At 40.8% G+C, this 19,926-nt stretch overlaps 1 protein-coding gene across 3 annotated transcripts; it reads right to left on the bottom strand.

The window, feature by feature from the left end:
• Positions 1–527: 527 nt before the first annotated feature.
• On the bottom strand, positions 528–19,926 carry NXPE3 (neurexophilin and PC-esterase domain family member 3). 3 transcript variants are annotated; one of them, XM_068907302.1, is made up of 7 exons: positions 19,803–19,926; positions 16,983–17,520; positions 16,379–16,591; positions 8,651–9,411; positions 6,512–6,585; positions 3,140–3,346; positions 528–2,201 (listed from the first exon to the last, which is right to left on the bottom strand). In XM_068907302.1, exons 3-7 carry the CDS (start codon positions 16,469–16,471, stop codon positions 1,651–1,653), a joined length of 1,686 nt encoding a protein of 561 aa, XP_068763403.1. In that variant the 5' UTR covers positions 16,472–16,591; positions 16,983–17,520; positions 19,803–19,926; the 3' UTR covers positions 528–1,650. The 3 variants fall into 3 exon arrangements, with proteins under 3 accessions (XP_068763403.1, XP_068763419.1, XP_009673397.2); XM_068907318.1 differs by having other exon boundaries at positions 16,379–16,593; positions 17,329–17,520; XM_009675102.2 differs by lacking the exon at positions 19,803–19,926 and adding an exon at positions 18,748–19,438.

Genomic DNA, 19,926 nt, shown 5'->3' with positions numbered 1-19,926 from the left:
TAGTTCTCTTCAGGTTCCAGCAGTAAGAGCACAATCTTCCTAAATATAGCACAAAATCTGGCAAAGAGTAAAACATTTCTAATACGATGAAATTTCAATTAATTCATTCCATGCAGCCTACCAATTTATCTTATTAATCTTCATCTTCTCAGTTTGCTCCCAAAAGAATCAACTTTCGTATTCTCCTCAAACATGATGAGCTTCTTCAGAAGCACTCCGCTACTGTCTTGACACATTTCTTAGTTAAACCACTGGCAAAGACTACCTTTGGCTTGAGCGGGGTCAGAAATAAGACAGCACTGAACGCTTCTCTGTTGTTTAATTTGGGGGCTGAATTTAATAAAATCACTAAAACAAAGCGCAATGGAGTTAAAACTACAGATAGGCTCAATCATATTAGCAGCAGAAAACACCACTCCGAGAGGCCCCAAGGCCACCAACTTTAACACTAGTAAAATAGCAAACATTTACCAAGCATCCATATGGAGGACAACCCTGGACGTGTTTGGTTTTTGGGCGTGTGTGGGTTTTGTTTTTTTTTTTTAACCTCTATACCGGCAGCAGTGAAGCTGATGAATAAATGATAAAAGAACTGCCAAACACAGGGGGAGGGAGCTGTCATATGACCTTGACATTAGTGTGTGACAGGCTCATACTGTTACTCATTCACCAAACGTTGTCAAGCGTGTTCAAATCAGTTGGCTCCTCCATACCAAACGCAGAAGCCCAGCTTTGTGGGAACATAACAGAGTAGGTTTATCTAACAGAGAAGGTAAACATTTTCATTAGGAAGTACCTTAAGCTTTGAGTAGGCACACCTGCCATTTTAATTTATTTTCCAGAAACTACCTGAGACAGTGTCTTCACTAAAATAGTCAAACACACATTTCTCCTTTACAGATAAAGCAAGAAGTAGGCAGTGTATCAAAGCTCAGATGAGATGCAGTGGTACAGGAACCCAACCTAAAGGGCTGGCTGTTTGCATTATTTAGCAGCTATCTGAAAACACCAAGGGTGCCCAATTAGTGTGCTCTATTAAATTCCAACAAACACTCTTGATGACTTGATAAACACTATAGATATTTTAATTGTGCTTCCTTGATTGATATTGGTGGTTTTAGGACACCTTCAGATTTCTAGTCAGGGCTTTGAAAGAAGAACAGACATGGCACACGGCTTCTCTGACTGTTGTATAACTGGAGGGGATGTCCCTCCAACCCTGGAACGTCAAGAGAAAGACCGCTCCCAAAAATCGCTTTCCTGGGTTCCACACAGTTCCGAGCAGCGAGACTCTGGCAACAGAATCAGTGTTGTACAGATTAAGTGTGCAGTGCAGGCAACCAGCGAAGCTAAGAACCCACATACTTTCCTATCAAATATTGTCAATTTAATTTAAGGAGCTCTCTAATAACCTGAGATAGGAATGATAAGGTTGAAAGGACTCAACCTTGCAGGAAGATATGGCCTGAACAGTCAACCCCTCCTCACTGTCCTTCAGAGCTTCCCAAAGCTAAGGCCAGCCAACTGACACTGCACGCAATTGCAATAACCAGAGTTCCTCCACGCCATCCAGCATAGTTTGCTAGCTCTGACGAGAAGCAACTTTACCTCGGCTACACAAAAAAACGATAATAGGGATAGCTAATTGTGCTAAGTTTGTAGAGGGCACACGTAAGATAGAAATGCATCTATTTGATTCTTAACAATGACTTCTTTTGGGTGCAAGTTATGTGGCAAGTAATGAGCCAGAGACATCTCCCAGGCATCCACAAAGTGCACAGCAATTCCTGAGAACATTTTCCTCATGATAGAGTCAAGCTGAAAGGAATACCAGTCGCTGTTGAAGAGACTCACTTCTGGCCCAAGCTCCTGAACATTGGCAGTTCTGATGACAATTACAGTCTTGGGGCTGCGATCCAGAAGTTGAATAATTGATCTGCGAATGTTCCTCAGCCGCCGGATATACACTTCCACAGGAAAAGTGCTGAAGTGGGACCATATAGTTATGGCTATCACAGTGTTTCTGCCACCCACAATACCATTCAGCTCATTAGCAATATAGTGCAGTTCACTGCTGAAGACCGTCGTAAAGCGAATGGGCGGCCCATGGCAGCGGAACTTCAGTAGGATATTGTGCTTAAGGTCCACAGACATAAACGGGCCCACATTCTTAGGACTCCCCAGGTTAAATTCCACCAGATCTGAAAACCCAAGAACAAGCATTAGTTGCATCTCTTATGCCACCCTGCACTACCCACAAGATGCTACGGCCGTAGGGCAACAGTAACAATAGACAAGGGAACCTTAACATAATACTCAGCGCCGTAAAAAAAGGTAAGTATTGTATATGTACTAGCTACATATTTCAGAGTGGAGCTGAAGAGCGTCGAAGCTTGCAAGACAGCGTACTTCAGCTTCACCAGGATGCCAATGCCCTTTTCTAGTTTCCCAGCCTGCTTTTTCTTCTTCTCTCTTGTAAAAAAGGAATTTTCAAAATAAGCCCCTACAGTCGGAACTGCCCTCTGAACCCAGTGTTAATGGGAAGCCTTCTGGCAACTCTGGGACTCCATTAAATTTAAAGTATACTTAACCTGTGGGCATTAATAATTCTCAAAGTCTGCATTTCAACAAAACTTAATTACTTGGGGGGGGGTGGGGGGGGAGGGACAGAGTAATATTTAATTGGCTATTGAAGCTCTATTATTTAAGGAAAAGCTGAAATAGGGAAAATGGAAGAAAGAGTTCAAAACCAGTCGACAGTAACAGAAGTCAGTTACTACTCCGTTCCAAAGTTACTATGTTTTTGGGCTCCTGCAAGGCCTTACACAGGCCCCCACCACGGTATGGTGGGCCGCCTGGTGGCCACATGCTAACTCACAGCGCTAATAGCAGGGTCCTTCACTGATGGAACATTTTATAACGACAACGTTGCAGGTACTTTGTGGCCTTCTTCCACACGCACTTCAGCAGACATTTGACTGAATGCCTTTTTGCCAGCCCCTGAGATGTTGTTTTGTCTTTCCTTTTCCCTTATTTTGCCATTAACATTCAAAAAGACCAACTCTGTATCTGAGATGTGAGAAATAAAGCTTTGCAAAGGACTTTCAAGGACAAAACAAAAAATAATAATAGTAACAACCTGAAACAAATTCTGTCAGATATTCAAACCACTGCCTTATTGTAGAGTCTCCAAACAAGTGGACTGCTTTTCCTTGTAAGCACTTAGTAATATCATCTGACTCATTAAAATGATGGATCCTGTGTGCTCTGGGCCTCCACTGGTCTTGATAATAATAACCAGAAGGGGAAACATTGGGGTCTTCAGCTTTGTCTATATCACTTGAATCTAGAAGAAGAGGAAAATTATTTTAAGTTAGTATACAACAACAAAAATAACCTCCGTAACCTTCATAGGCATATAGCCAGTGATGTATGAACATCTTCCCCAACTTAAAGTAAAGCAATATAATACACCAAACAGATTAAAATGCTCAAAGCATCACATCTCTATACAGCCCAAGTGCCTTTTCCCTCTATTTCTGCAGCAAAACTCACTACTACTGACAGAGTTGGTTGACCACTTACAGTTTAAATTACCTGCTCTCTCTGATGACAAAAAAGTAAAAATAAACACGTGCCATTTTTCACATTTTAGACAGAAGCGCTCTATCTTGGGTGCAGAAGGTAACATAGGGGAACATAGGCTGGAAGATCAGCCGAGAACATGATTCTTCCAGTCTGGACAGGACCCCAGAATCCCTGAGCCTCGCTATTCCTTTGCTGTCAACAAGTTCCAGTAGTCCTCTCTGCCAAAGTGCACTTCTCCCCTCTAGCGGTCGAAAAGGGGGGTTGGGGAAGAAGAAGAAAAGCCACCTATGGAATAACATATATACTGAAACCCCTGCTCCTCCAACATATGCAGAAAGAATGAAGTCCGAATCATAAGGACTCCAAAACTAGGAAATGCTAGAGCTAAAGCTATCACCAAGAATTGTATATGTGACCCTTGCACGTATGAATTATGATAGGCTCTAATTGCACAGATTTCAGACTTTCCCTCTGCTACAGACCTCTTTTCCCTCTCACTGCCTGGAACGGCCAGTCTGAACGTAGGAATTCTCAATGGCGACATCTATAGCAGCACATGGAACAAGCACAGAGCTGTTCCCTGGCACCAAATCCAGCTGCATGGTACACTCCATGTCCACCCATTTAAACTTTTAGCTACCTTAGCATGGTAACTTCCTATTAAGGACAGTCGCTAGCATGCCCTAACTTGCAGCTATTTGGAAAGGTATGGATTGCCATGGTCAAAAATCAAGCCAGGGACCATTTTAACTACGTAAGAGTACAGGCAGTAGAGTTCCAGTGCCTAGAAGCATCCTCTAGTAGATGTTCAGATTATAGCATAGATGTAGCCAAAAATTTCTAACCACTCAGAAATCAGACCTTTGGCATCTTTAAAAACCCATCAGTAATGCGCATTTTTGGACTTAATAGTTCTGTGCAACGTTCTGTTGTGTCCTACATCAGTAGATCTTAGCCTTCTTCGATCTCACAGGGATGCTGTAAAAGCAAACTAATGCTGCATTTGCATTGCACAAACAATATAGTCATGAGCACCACAGAAAAAGTCTTTATAAAATTAGTAATTTTATTTTCAGATAATTATTTAAATAGTAAGTAGTAAATAAGGCACCAGGCCCAATGAAGGAAGATAAAAACCCCAATCAGTAAAGTTCAGTCATCTAGCCTGAATGAAACAGGAGCCATATAAGGGAAAGGAAAAGCCCCAGCACGTGATTAAAGACTAATTTGTAATAACTTCAATTTTTTTTTTTTAATGTTTTGATGTTAAAAGTGTGTATTTTTTTAACCTTTACTTAAGTGATTCTTAGATTAGAATTTAGAATTGTGTGTAGAACTTAGATTGTGTGTAGAATTCTAATTTTACACACATAAAATTAGAACAGCTTGTTGATGCCTCACAGTAAATCTAACACCAACATCTCAGTTCTGCTTTCAGTATCACATTAGCTCTGATCCAGAAGTTTAAAAGTCGTTACTTTCAAATTTTAGGTAAAAGCTCCAATCTGAATAATTACAATCCAAAAATAAAAGCAGGAGCTTATATTTCAGAAAACGTACTGGTTAAAAAGCAAGCTATGATACAGCATGAGGGAGGAAGAAAAGATAATTTTGAAAAAATAAACTTTATCTACATTTCCCCTCCCAAACAGAATCACAGAATGGTGGAGGTTGGAAGGGACCTCTGGAGATCATCTAGTCCAACCTCCCTGCTCAAGCAGGGTCCTCTAGAGCATTTTTCCCAGGATCACATCCAGAGAAAATGTATTTGCAACAAAACAAATGGCAAAGCAACGAATTTAATTGCACATAAATCCTAAGAAATCCAAACATTCATGATCCTTATTCCATGCTATTAAGTTTATTGTATGTAGACTGTTCTGTTGGAAGGAATTTCCCTGCGGAATACTGTGCCTCCCTTATCAACACTTTCTAACCCATCATTAATCCTCAGGAAACACAAGCAGGCTTTAATCACCATTGGTAACTGCCACCTAAACAGAAGGGTGACACCATTAACTCTCAAATTTGCATCAGTTTCTAAGAGGAAATAAAGAAAAACTAAGCAATTGTGCAACAAAAAAAAAAAAAACACTCATCTAAAGGGTCTGGAGAAAGAAGAGGGAAAACTGTTGCTGTCCTACTAGCAGCAATAGCAGAACTAAAAGCAAGAGATGCTATAGGCTGTTTTCTATTAAGACTTTACTGCTCAGGTCAGGAACTACAGCTTTAACATTTCCTGCAGCCTTACAGAAAAGCAGTTTGAAAAGCTTCCAATTCAGTAGGAATTCTCTGTGTATCACATTTTTTGCATTTTAGCGGCATAAAACATGTGCATACAAAGAGTGACCATATGGATATAATTAAGATAAAACCTCTAAGCTTAACATAGGACTGTCTTTTTCTGTGCTCGGAGAGCACTGAGAACAATTACGTTCCGGTCCACAACTGTAGGTTCCCAGACTCCGTAGTAACACCAATGATGATAATACTTATAGGCAAATTGTCAAAATGTATTACACAAAATTCTTAGCAAGAGAAAACGATGAAACAAAACCCCAAAGCTGCCTTGGCAGGTTAACTTGAGAGTTTGGTGAGTAGTTCTTATAAGATGTTTTACACCTCTGAGCAAATGCTAGAAAAAAAAGACACCTCTGGTAAGAAAACAGCAAACTCAAGATTTTTTATTATTTGTCAAAAAACCTGTTTAGCAACATGATTTTAGACGTACTCTGTTAATAGTCCTGAGCTTACATTACAGTAACACTAGAATACCTCCAATTTCTCAATATGAATTTAAATATTTATTTCTATTCTCTGCTAGGAAAACAAACAAATCAATTGATTATTAACTCATGCCTATCGGTCTTTTTATGACTTTACATATGAATTACACACAAGAATCTTCTAAAGTTTATTTTACCTGTTAACGCCTTGGGCTTTACAATCACTGAATCAGGTCCACTGGGGAATATCGGCCTTTTGATATTCACATCACTTGAACAAAAATTGAGATGATAACAATAATATAGTCAGGCTGTAAAATTTCAAGGTAACATTAACCTCACTTTTTCTTAACCGACTTTGAATAGGCACACAAAACTCACAGTAAGGTTTTTTTGTTTTGAGTTCACCTTTCTTCCTGTAACTGAATTAATTGTGCATTAATTTCCTTCTGGCCACTATCACTGTTCTCAATTAGTCAGAGGTCAACATTTAGTAACAGTAGAACACGAGTCTCATGTACATTTTTACTAACACAAACCCAGATAAAGCAGTATATTAAGCTATCAGAAGAGTGCTATCTGCTTTGGGGGATTTACCACAAAGATGGGAAGTTCCCAGCTTGTGGTACGCGTACCACTGCCAGGAGGCAAACCACTTGAAAAGGGTACACTGCAGCAGCTGCTCCCGGCTCTGCCTGATCTCTGTAGGAGCTTACCACAGTAAATACCTTTTTTTCGAGGCAGTTCCCGCTTTCAGCCTCCGTAACCCCACAGCTTGCTCTGCAGCACATCACAGAGCTTGCAGCATTCCAGCACCACCACGATCTGCAATTCTAGCTCTAGGCTATGCTACCGTTGGCGTTGGGGTGATCTGCCTCTGTGGGCAACCATAGCACCAGTCAGCGTCCAGCCAACTTCAGAGATCTCCAGCAGCAAGATCTTCTAGTAGTACAGCAATTTACTGCATATAAAGTTAAGCTCCCTAAACACTAAGTGGCCCCAGAAGTCTTTGAGAACATCATTGAAATCTGACGATTTTGTGTTGGATACGTGTCAGCTCTGTGAAGCTGTGACAGACAGAGGTTTAATGCCAAATTCTCTCTCTTTTTTTTCCTAAAGAGAACCCCCCTTCTGAATTTTTTTCCTTTTAAGAAATAATAAACTATTTGGAATTTCTATAAACCATTTCATTTGAGGATCTCAAAGCTGAACAAACCAAAGTTCCCAGTCCCATTTGGAAACAAAGCCAACACCAGCCATATTTTACAGGTGAAACACTTGAGGCAGAGGAAGTTGAAACATCTGCTTACAAATTTTATAAATAATAGCCAAAAAAACAATTCCATTGAGCTTTATTTTTGATTTCTGGTCTTCAGTTACAAACATGCACACACACACTTCTCTAATTACACTATTTGGAACAGCTACTCCAAAATGTTTCCCAGTCAAGCGGGGACACTGCTGAAAGTCAAAACTTTCCTACAGCCCCTTTTTTGGGGAGTAAGGCAGTAGCCCATGACCACATTTCTGACGCTACACGGTAACTAACTCAGTTTTGTTTCAGCCGAGGGTATCGACAAAAAGCAGTCCTATCATGTCTACCTACACACTACAGTTAAAAAAAAAAAAAAAAAAAAAGCAAGTACAATCCAGAAGAACAAAAGACTGTGAAACTACTTTACTTTGACACTTTAGATAGCATGCAGAGACCATTTCCTCTTATGCATCTACTGCTCAGCAGTTTGTTCTACCAAGCATTTTTTTCAGGAGTGACCTAAAGTGATGCCTAAGATTTGAAGGTCATACTGAGCAACAAGGAACACACTGCATTATGTTTAAGAGGGCCTTGCTGAGGACAAGCATCATTAAGTTTGTGTAATAATAAAGCCTAAGAACCAAACTTTTTAAAACAGGTAGTTCAGACTGCCAAAAAAAAAAAAATCAGAGGATAGTTGTTGGTGTTGTGAAAAGAGATGTAGAAACAAACAAAAAAAAAAAAAAAGGAAGCAGTCCCCCAAACCACCACCAGATTTAGACAGCATGCTCTTGTGAAATTTAGCAGGTGCACTCAGGGCTGGATTCAAAGCCTAGAGATAGAACTACACTCAAGTTTCTTTAGTCTGAGATTACTGTGTTCTGGCACAGCTGTAGGGAGGGGAAGGAAATATTTGACAACCCACATCCAACTAGAATTAGTTTGCACCTCCTCTAAGGCTGACAATTTACCATGTTTCACCAACAACCTTAAGTCTGTTTGTTTGTTTTTTTTTTTTTTTTTTTTTTTAGAAAGGATAGATTACTTGACTGAGTGCACATAAATTGAAGAATAGACATACCTTTGGAAAAAGAGACTTTCCTCTTGAGTCAGAAGACCTTTTTGATATCCACCCTTGGCATGGCTGATTCGACTGGCACATGACAGTTTCCGTGGCTTGTAGCAGAACCACGGCTCACCCGTGTAGAGATCTGTGAAGTTACAGACTGGGAGATCTCCAGGCAAACACACGTTGCACTCAGTGGTTTCCGAAAACCTCCCAGACTTGAATGAGCTTTTAAAATAGACTCTGTCTGGTCTCTCTTCTCGTAAGCGCAGGAGAACTTGGATTGCTTCACTCGGGTGGACAAGCGACACTGATACTTTGACCTCTCCTGGCCAAAGCAAAGTGAAAAAGACCTTGTAAAAGCCGTTATGGCAATCTACAACCCTTCCCGCTGCTCCAGCTTTCAGCAGAGGAGAGTGAATTCGTGCCTGTAGATAGTCTCCACCGTACTGCTTGGGTTTTCCTTGGAAATCCCTCATCCGAATCAGCACCTCTAACTGATCACCCACCTTGAAGAGGGCACTGGGTTTCACAATCACAAAATCACTACGTGCAGGATCAGTGCTTTGGACAAAAGCGATTTTGCCCTCAGGGGGTTTTGGCCACCGTATAGCAGCAAGCAACGATTCCTCTTCTGCTTGTTCTCTCTTGGACAAAGTCTGCTGCTCATAACCACAGTAAAGCTTCCTGGCAGTTTTAGTTTTCTGTGACAGAGTATGCCGGTCATTGTTTTCTGTTATCCAATTTGACCCTGAAACTGTGATGTCATCTAGGTGCTGGGGAGGGAAAAAAATTACCTGAAACTGTGCTATTATATGAAACATTGCGAATAATAGCTGCTTTGTCAGGAAATGATCTTTAACACTGTGTTTTGTTTTACAGAGATTTGAAGCTTACCAAATACAGCGACTGTACTAGAACAATGAAATTAATTACCTTGGCCATAGGATTTCTAAAGAAACAGGTGTGCAATTGGCGGTTACCCAAAGGCCATTTTACTCTGCTGTGGCAAAGAGGCTTTTATATAAAGCAGGGCCAATATCTTCTGTGGCAATATTTTGGACAACAGCGTATTCTGCAAATATCAGTAATGTGAAAATGGCAACAAGGTCCTAAGATTAAGTAGTAAAGGGCAACTAACATTTAACTTCCTTACTGTAGTAACACTTTAGTAAAGGGCAACTAACATTTAACTTCCTTACTGTAGTAACACTTTCATCTCAAAGCACAATGAGGCCAAGTAGCTCCCCAATACAATACAAGGAAATAGGGTTCCTTTGAAACATTAAACTGTGGATAAATCTGATGCAGCCTTGGCACGTGCCTTCTAGAAGAGCCTGCTGCACGTAGCGGCTGTCGTCACTTTTCCAGTCACCCTCACATCGCTTCTAATCTAACTAGCGGAGCGTGGGCTTCCTTGTCAAGCACAGATTGAAAAAAAGGGATGAAAAGAAAGAAACGTTTCAGGGGCAATGAATTCATGATCTGGGGGGTGGGGGTAAAACAATCTAGGACAAGTTAGGACTATACAGGCCACAAAAAGGTGTGCAGGGATTTTCAATCTGTACATGTTCACTTCTAGAGCTAAATGAAACACTGGCAAAGCATCCCCCAATGCACAAAAGCATTCAAAAATTTAAAAAGTTAAATACTACATTAGACTAAGAGACAGGTACTTTTGCTGTGACTTCAGAGAACCATCCTCTTCATGACCTCACACAATTTTGCAGGCTTGCATTAGTCACCTATGAGATTTCTAATCAGCAAGCCCAACCTTATACCTCAAATATGCACAAAATCATCAAATCATGAGCGCTTAATTATCAGCTGTATACAGCAGAACTTATCTATACTCACATTTCATATAGAAGCAAACTATGTCAACTCTTTTTTCAAGTAAAGATGAAGTTATACAACATATCATTCATTGGCCATCAGAGAATATACTACATTAGAGTTGAGAAATTGCCAAAAACCAAAAATATAGTATTTCGGGGTTTTTTTAAAGTTTAATTTATATATAACCTAGTGCTTTCTGTTCACTGTCTCCATAATTTACTGTTCAGTAATGTACTAAAACTTCCAGTACTCACATTAAAACCTCATTTATTGTTTTAAACTTTACTTAGTCCATATGTAACATGTACACTATGTGACATGTGTTAAATAGTTTTCCCCCTTTTGATATATTTTAGTTGAATTTGCCAGTATATTAAAGCCATTGGAACAGAGATTCAAAATATTTTTTAGAAAAAAAAAATAAAAAGGTAAATCTAACAAAGCATTAATAACTTAAAGGCTTTTGAAGCCTGTTACATAAGAAGTCAGTTTTGATCAACTTAAGAGAGTATTCTGTATAAGCACCCTACATCCCAATGTGGCAATTATCCTCTTACTTTGTTTGATATCCATGTTAACTATAAAGCGTAAACTGACAGGTATTCACAGGTACACAAAATGCTATTACAATAATAGAACCTTCTGCCTCTATTTTACACTTCCACCTAGGATTTAACAAAGTTTCCCCATAGTCCATCCGAGGTAATTCCTAAGTATTTCCATTCTCCATCACAGCAGGCAAAGATGCAGATGTATCACTGTGCATTACTTACGTTAATCCAGTAAATTTCAGGCAAAGCTGAGAATGAAACACTGGTATGTTTCAACCCTAAATCTTGCCTACATCTGTTCTCAAATTAAGCCAAGTTTCTATTTTCTGATATAAAATTTTCAACACAATCTTCACAACCTCTCCCTTTCACTTGTGCATGCATATAAACAGCACAGATAATATTGGTTTATTGGATGGTCACTGCATGGAAAGCTTTTCAAACGAATAACTGTATATTTTAGAGCACTCAACAGCCTGATGATTATGCACGAGTCAGGAAAAAAATTTAACCATTTTCCTATGGGGGTGGGGAATGTACATTCGTGTAATACTTGGGTTCAGAGTTAGCTCCTAAGAGGCAAAACTTTGTCTTTCAGGGCTCTGCTGGTTCTTCAATGGTTGGTACGTCAATGGGAGGGAAAAAAAAGTGCTTTCCAAACAAATAAGATAGATACAGCTATTTAAGAAGACCTTAAAACAGACCTATTACTATTTAAACCTTCTCTAAATTTCCTTAGCGTTTTTAAATTAGTCTTTCCATCAGAGATAGACAAGACGTTGTTCATGAGCTAGCCAGCCTTTGTGAAGTCTCTCCAAGGTCATACCTATCTCTTTCAGTGGAAAAGGATGCAGACAACATTGAACCACTGCTCACAAAACAGAGCAGAGAATACAGTTCAGGGTGTCTAAAGCAGCCCCCCTACGCAGCTTAGGTCTAGCGTCATGCTAAAAAGGCTCTTAACTTGCACGCAGCTGAAGTCCTAGACTAGCGTTGTCACCTCAACTCCAACATCTCCAGGTTATGCTCCATGAAGCAGAACGAACCATAGCACAAATATTTCCTAAGCCAATCTTCAACAACCTGAAGGACAATTCTTCTTATAAAGAGCTTGTTCATCCTCACGCCCCTCTCGGAAGCCTAAACAAGACCCAACTCTTACTGCAGAATTAGAAGCTAACCTGTGACACTAAGCTATATTACGCATGCCATGCACAGGAGAAAATACTACAGAGATTCTCTCTTCCATTTAAGGCAAGGAAAGCTTCAGAGTAAATTACAATACCAAAGATCCACGACTGGGGCAGAAAAGCTTTCCCAACTGTCTTCCTTTCTAAGGGATTTCCCCGAGTCATCTCCCAACAAGCGCTCAAGCTCTCCTATCCCTACAGATAGGCATAGCTTGCCCTGGGGCAGATTAGTACCTTGGTCTGTCCCCATTCCCTTCCTTGTCCCCTCTTTAACTGGCACCTCCAAGTAAGTCTCTCTTGCTTCGTTATGTTAAGAAGTCATACCAATTACATTCAGACTCGTGCCATGCAGAAATGTGGCCTCTCTACTCTGGTCAGCAGCAAAAAAAAAGTTAAATTTCTTATAATAGGGCAGACAAATAGCATTTCTCATGATTAAAGCCCTCTTCCTTTATCTTATGATAAATGTTCTTTTCGCTTTTAATACAAGCACTATACTGGGTGACACTTGCCCTACTTGTTTTCTTTCCAGATATATTCCATTCAAGATGTCTTGATTTTGAGTACAATTCCTAATATTTGTTTATTTGCTGCATTCAGCAGCTAACAAGAACCCAAATGTGATCACAAAGTAATTTAATGGATGCTTGCTGAGCAAAGTAGGCTGGACAGAATGGATTACAGGTCAGTAAAGCATAAACAAGTCAGCAAGCTGTTACCAGTGCCTGAGAGAGATGGAATGAGCAGGAGAAAAGGAAGAAAAGGAGGGCCTATGAAAACTTCAGCTCAGTTATTCTGGTTTTAGCTGCACACTCACTGCCAACTACACAAAAATAAGATATAACCTGTAATCCCATAAAGACAGCCATACTGTCAAACGTTTTCCAGGACCACAGGGGACTTGGGTTAGACGTGCAATGAAGATCTATTCCCAGTTAAATGCAAGAAAGTAGGTGGCTGATAAACAGAAAATGCTGAATATTTCAATTACCTCAGCAAAGGTAGAATTCCATCTATATCACAAAGTCCAATATCCTCCATCAGCTGTAACTCCTAGCTTGGCCTAGTACATTTAGAACAATTGCTGTAAACCTGTATATGTCACTGGAATATTAGAGCACAGGAGATATGCAGATGACAGATGTGGAAAAAAACAAATACTCAGGTTCTCCCAATAACGTCTCCTAATTTATGTAGCAGACAATATATGAAACTGGGTAAACACCAATTACTAAAAGGTCAGTCATCTTTATTTTCAGTAATTTTACATTCCAGGTACTTTATCCCAATTTGTTGCCTAAGACAGATATGAGATCAGTTCACTGTCTTTACTGTCTCACAGTACTAAGAGGTTGCTAAGTTGGTTTAAATGTCAAGACAATCCTAACAAGCCATCTCCTGACAGACTAATGTTCCATCAATGATCTGAATAAGATGCCATTACCTTTTGCAGGCACCTGCAATTTAGCAGCAACAATGAAAAAATGAAATTTTGTTATCTTGCTCTTTTGTTCAATTTCAGCTGTTTGATTTCACATACATCATTCTTCTTTCGTCCTTGCAATAGACTTTCCCTCTCCCCACGAACTCTCTCTTTTCAAAGTACTTTTAAATAAAAGGATGCTCACAACCAATCCCGAACTGGTTCTGCTGCTCCAAAGATACACACAAACTCTCTCGTATTCTAAAATCATGACATTGCTCCTTAGCAACAACCTGATACTTTCTACAAAGTAATTAAACATTTCAATCTGTGCTGTTGTATTTGCACAAACAATGACATTTCTTCTGGTACAGTGGCCAGCCTTGGACCTCAAGGGTGAAGTGATTCTATACCAAAAAATAAATTACACAACAAGCAGCCTATCAAGTACTTTGTGGTTAGCTTGATTAAAAAAAAAAAAAAGACAGCCAGCTAAAGAAAACTTGAACTAAACGGCTTGGTGATCAGAGGAGTGTTTGATGTGTTTACAAATGCGTTTTCAACAATAACAAACAATAAGACTTCTTCCAGAGCCTCAGTGGATTTGATTACAGCTATTCTGTGAAAGCTTTCTGTAACTTTTTCTGGCTGTGATCTCTGTCTGAGAAGAATTAGCCAAAAATCTACACTAGACTGCCTAGAAAGCTAAGCATAAGACAGAGACCCCTACTAGAGCAGGCCCATTCAAAAAAGTCAACACAACCAAGAGAGGTTAGAGTTGCACACTACAGCCTATGACAGCATAAAGATTTACAAACATTTTAGGATTTTGTACCTTTTCATGCTGGCGTTTCCCCTCTTGAATCCTTGAGCTACTAACAATCCTCCCTCGACAGTCCTACATCAGTCTGTAATTTCACTTTTCTTATCTTTTTACAGACTTTTTCCACAGCTCTTTCTCATAACTTAGCAGGTTTTTTTTTTAGAAGTCTGAACCAAGATTACACAGCTGGGCCATATCAGAGCTGGGCTTTGGATCTTTGGTACACCCTTGCTCTAGCTGACTCTGCTCTGACCACAACGGTTGGACTTAGATGGTCTCCAAAGGTCCCTTCCAACCTCCGCCATTCTGTGTGAGTCTGTGTGATCCCTTCCAATATTTGATGCCATAGGACAGTGACTTCTAAACTGTGATCTGTGAGAGTGCAGCAAGTACTCCATAGACAGCCTGCAAAACCACCATCATGGAGTTAGAAGTTTGATAATAAGAGTATGCGTTAAATGACAATTTAACATACCAGCTAGTCCTGCCACGCATGTACCCATATCATACAGTTCATCTTACAGATGAGTATGGAACACTGAAGGCTGAACTGAACTTGCTGGATGCAACTCGTGAGTTACTGCAACTTATTGCAAAAAAGAGCGATGAGAAGAGACAGTATGTCAACAGAAAAGTATGCCAAACCACTATTCTACTTGTCTTCCTTTGCCGACCTTAAGAGTAAAGTCTTAAAATAAGAATGGAAAAAAAAAAAAAAAAAGGAAGTGCTGGCAAAGTCATCTTAGTATAATGTGCATAGGTCCTTTTTGGAACAGACAGATGACAGCTAATTAAAAAGAAAATAAATAAATAAACAGAAGACATGTACATACAAACCTCAAATGAGATTGACAAAAAATAAACAGTGTACCTTCTAGATACCACCTAGAAGGGGAGGGAAATAGATCTGCATTAAAAATACAGTAAGTTTCTATTAAACTGATCAAATCCCAGAGAGCTGACACAACATCATAGCAAGATTTGACAGCTCATAAGATTATTTCAGATTGGCCTGGTAAGTTAAATAAAACAAAGAGTTATTTAAGGGTATATTGAGTAATGCAGTTTGAAACTACCTCTGCGTTACAGTGATAAGCAAAATGCCTAAGTATGCACGTCAGACACAGTAGAGGAGAAAAGAAAAAGGCAAAGAAAAATTGCATTAGTCCGGGCTGCGGACCAACTAGCTGGCTAACAGCTCTGTAGAACAGGACCTAGGGATTCTGGTGGACCGCAAATTGAACGTGTGTCAGGAGCACAGCCCTCACGGCAATGAATTAAAAAGAGCATCACCAGGAAATCAAGTGAAGTGATAATTCCCCTCTGCTCAGCAATGGCAAGGCTGTATCTAGAACAGTGTTCAGATCTGGGCCAACCAGAACCAGAGACAGTCAACAAATTGGAGAGACCAGCTGAGCACCACTGCAATGATCTGGGGGCTAGATTATATCACGTAACAGGAGACACTAAGGCAACCAGACTCCTTTTGCCTGGAGAAGGCTGAGAGGGGATCTAATTGCAGTCTTTCACTATAGAGAAATTGGAACCAAACTTTTCACGGAAGCATGCAGCAAAAGGACAAGAAGCGATGACTACAAGTCTCACCAAGGGAATTTCCAACTGTATATAAGAAAAACCTTGTCCTCTAGGAGAGTGGTACAGCCAGCTGCCAGACAGGTTGTGGAATCTCCCATCCTCAGAGACTGCCAAAACTCAGCTGGGCAACTCAAGCCAACTTTGAAGCTTGCTCTTTGAGGAGGGTGTGGGACTACAGAGCACCAGACATCCCTTCCAGCCTGAATTTTTCTGTGATTCCAAGTCGTAGGTAAAAGCTGTTAACCACAATCCTAACCTTACGCTCAAACAGGAATAACCTTGCTCAAAAGCCTGCTTGCGGAAGAAACAGGCTTCACTTACCTCTAACTGAAGAAAGTTATGGACCAGCACCACAATAGCCAGTACTGCCAGGAGCAGGCAGAAAATTTGCAATCTGAACGAGTCCCGCCACATTGTCCATTCACGTCTTTCCCTCCCATGTTAGACTTTGCCATGATTTCCATTCACCACAATCATGAATGTCATCGTGTCTCAGTAGCCCATGACAGAGTTCAGTTGACTTCCACTTCATGCCTGCAAATGCATTTTCAGAGACTATATGAAGTCCTCAATTAGAAAGAAAGTTGAGTTTAACAGTGAAAGCATGTAAACCGCTGAATTCTGCACTGCAGCAAAAATGATACAATACACTTGTTAAGTCAACACAGATTTTTATGGCAGTAAGCACTAAATTATTATCAGTTATGTTACTTAATTCTCCTGGGTATACCAAGGCAAAAGCTCATCATAAAGCCAGTCACATCCATATTTAATATAAAGAAGTAGAAGAGTACAAGATTTCTTTCTGACAACCATGAAAAAACATCCCATTTATCCTTTAGTTGGACCACACTATCACCATCCAGCCATCACAAACCCAAGAGTTTTAGCAAGAAATAATAGTGTTGGCCATCTCTATATTTACCTGACTGGAGAGTCCAAAAAGTTGATATTAAGGACTAAGGTGCGAAGCAAGTCTGGATAAGAGAGAAAAGGCGCTTTCTCCAGTTTTCTGCTGGAGAAAGGGAAGGAAACGTCTGTAACACCAACCAGTTCACCAGGAGGCGTCTACCAGAGTTGGTTACACTGAATGAATGATTGAATTAAAACATCAGAAATCTTCTCTACTATTAAACTATACCCTTTCTGATTTTCTGTCATTCCTTTCACATCACTTATTCTTACGCAGCACTAACGGTAAGAACAAACTGCTGGGAAGGATGCGAGGTTTCCTAATAAAACAGAACATTCACATTTTATAAAACTTAACTTTCACAAAATATATTGTTTCCTTGATGTTGTTTGATAGATGATCTGTTACAGAACTATAGACTTAAAAACTGTTCTCACAGCTTGATGCTTCTTCAGTTTGACTCTCATATCTTCCTTCTTTTTTAAGGGACTATTCTGAGGCAGCCATTTTTGCAAGCAATAGGGGTACCATTCTTGCAGAAGGAGAAGTTCTAAACTTGGAAACAGACAACAGATGGAAAGGAAAGAGTCAGAAGACAGCAATCTCTTCAAACTTCATATGCTCAATGCAGCATTACTCATACAAACATCTACCAAGTACATCAAAACAATCAAATGACGAGAAAAACTTTGACTGAGAAGTCATACAATTTATTAGGACAGTATGAGGAATATTGGGTAAATTAAAACTAGACATGATATGTTAAATACCAATAGTAAAATTAGCTAATTAAAGTCTGTCATTAGAGGAGCATAGAGTAGAAAAATGAAAAATATTACCAATATAACCAGAACAGTCTCAAAATAGACTACGCAAGGAATTGCTTTAGAAGGATTACATAGCTTATAACTTCAACTGCTTTGCAGAGAATTAGAGATTGTATTTCTGAGTGATGACCACAGATCGTAAGAGCAAGACATCCATTAAATTAAGTGCTACAATGACAATGCAACAAAAACATGACTTTGTTGGAATGGTTCTGCACTAATTAAAAAAATTAAATTCATAAAAAACGCTAGCTTAAGGCCATGTATAACTGAGTAACAGAAAATACATTCTAGAAAAAACGAATATCCTTTTTTTTTTTTCCCCTGAGCTGAGAATTCCCTTCATATCACCAAAAAGCCCAAGACTTTGAAAATTAACAGAACGCTACTCTGTACACCTAGAGAAGCCATTTAGACTACTTCCGCATATTGTCATTACATCCTCCAAATGGTGTCTGGATCAATTATAACCACCAAACATCCTATGCAGAGTTTCACATATGACAGAGTACAAATCTCTTACTGAAGAATAGTCCCTGTTCAATATTCTCTGTATTTCTGTAACTGTCGCATGTTTTCTAGAATACACAATTGCACAGTTTTAGAGCTTTTTTTTTTCTCCCATAAAGGCCTTAACACGCTTCAGTTTCATCATCTATGAATAACAGGTCTAGTTCATTTTTTATATGATGGTAGCACGTAAGTTTATCAAAAAGCCTTGAATTCTTATCCTATCCTTGGCGCATTCTCTGAAGTCACCCACATAAAAGGCAGAGAATAACCTTAGTAACAACATAGAAAAAACATTTATTACACTGCATAGGGTGGTTCGTTTGCAGTGCCAAAAAGTGATAGGGCAGTTAAAATTCCTTAAGAGTAAAATTAATTTTATGTTTCTATAATAAACCAGGGTTGAAGGAAAAAAAAAAAAAAACACAAGAACTTTTCACCTCCATCATAAACAGTACGTAGCAGAAAACTCAGAGGTGAAGTTTTACTTCTCTTAGCTTTGTTTCACTTCAAGTAATTATCCATCTTGTTCAAGGTTAAAACAAAAAACAAAAACAAAAGAGAGCTCAGTGACATTTTTATGAAGAGTCTTCAAGCTCTGTGATGCCCAATTACAGGACTGCTATTTTTTAACCCATTAAACATGGTCAGCCCTCTATCCTAGCACTCCTTTAAGCCAGTAATACTACAAAAAGTACGTATCGGCGTAGCTACTTCAAAGAGCTCTTGTGCAACTCCCTAAGGCAGACGAGCCGCTAACTCTTGCGATTTGTTGGAGAAAAGCCACTTCACAGAGACACATGTGCATGCTCGACGCCTGCGTGGTTCTAGTTACACAACAGCACGTTTGCTGCGTTTTTTTCTAATCTAGGCTCGCCTCCCGCATAGCGGAGATATCACCCCCCCCCCAACACGCTGACATCCAGAGGTCACCACAGATCCTTTCTTTGCAGGAGCTGCAGCTTCTTGCACCGGTTTTAGCCTGGGCAAAGGCGCCGGCTTCCACCACATCACGTGAAAGCCATCTAACCCTATGTTTAAAGAACCTACACCCGCAAGTTAGGGACGGGGAGATAAGCAAGCAGGAAGTACGGCTGCCGGCAATTTCATTCGTAACGCAAACGTACTAGTTACCCCCCCCCCCGCCCCGGTCCCTTCCGACCAGGCGCCCACCTCCGCCGGCGGCCAGGCAGCCCCGCGCAGCTGCCGGCGCGCACGCCGCGGGGCCGGCCAGCCGGGCGCTGGCTGCCGCAGCGGCTCGCATCCCGCAGCCTAACGGCTGCACCACCAGGAAGCGCCTTCAGCCGAGGCCGAGACAAAAACGGAGCGACGCACAAAACGCGCCGGTGACACCCGCCATCCCCGGCACGCACGCCCGAGGCCGCCGGGCCTCCCCGCAGCGGCCCCGGCCCCGCTGCCGCCCCCCTCCCCAGCCCGGCTCCCGCTCCACCCCCGGCCCCGCGGCTGGAGCCCGCACCCCCGCCGACCCCCTCACCGCGGCCGCGGCCCCATCCGTTCCCCCGGGCCAGGCGGAGACGGGCTCGCCCCCGGCCCGCAGGCGGCTCGCCGTACACCCCCCGGCCCCAACCGCCGCTGCCATTGCACCCTCGCCCCGCCCC

The sequence above is a fragment of the Struthio camelus genome, chromosome 1 (assembly GCF_040807025.1).
Source record: "Struthio camelus isolate bStrCam1 chromosome 1, bStrCam1.hap1, whole genome shotgun sequence".
Taxonomy (NCBI): Eukaryota; Metazoa; Chordata; class Aves; order Struthioniformes; family Struthionidae; genus Struthio; species Struthio camelus.
This window is presented reverse-complemented; position numbering and strand designations above follow the sequence as displayed.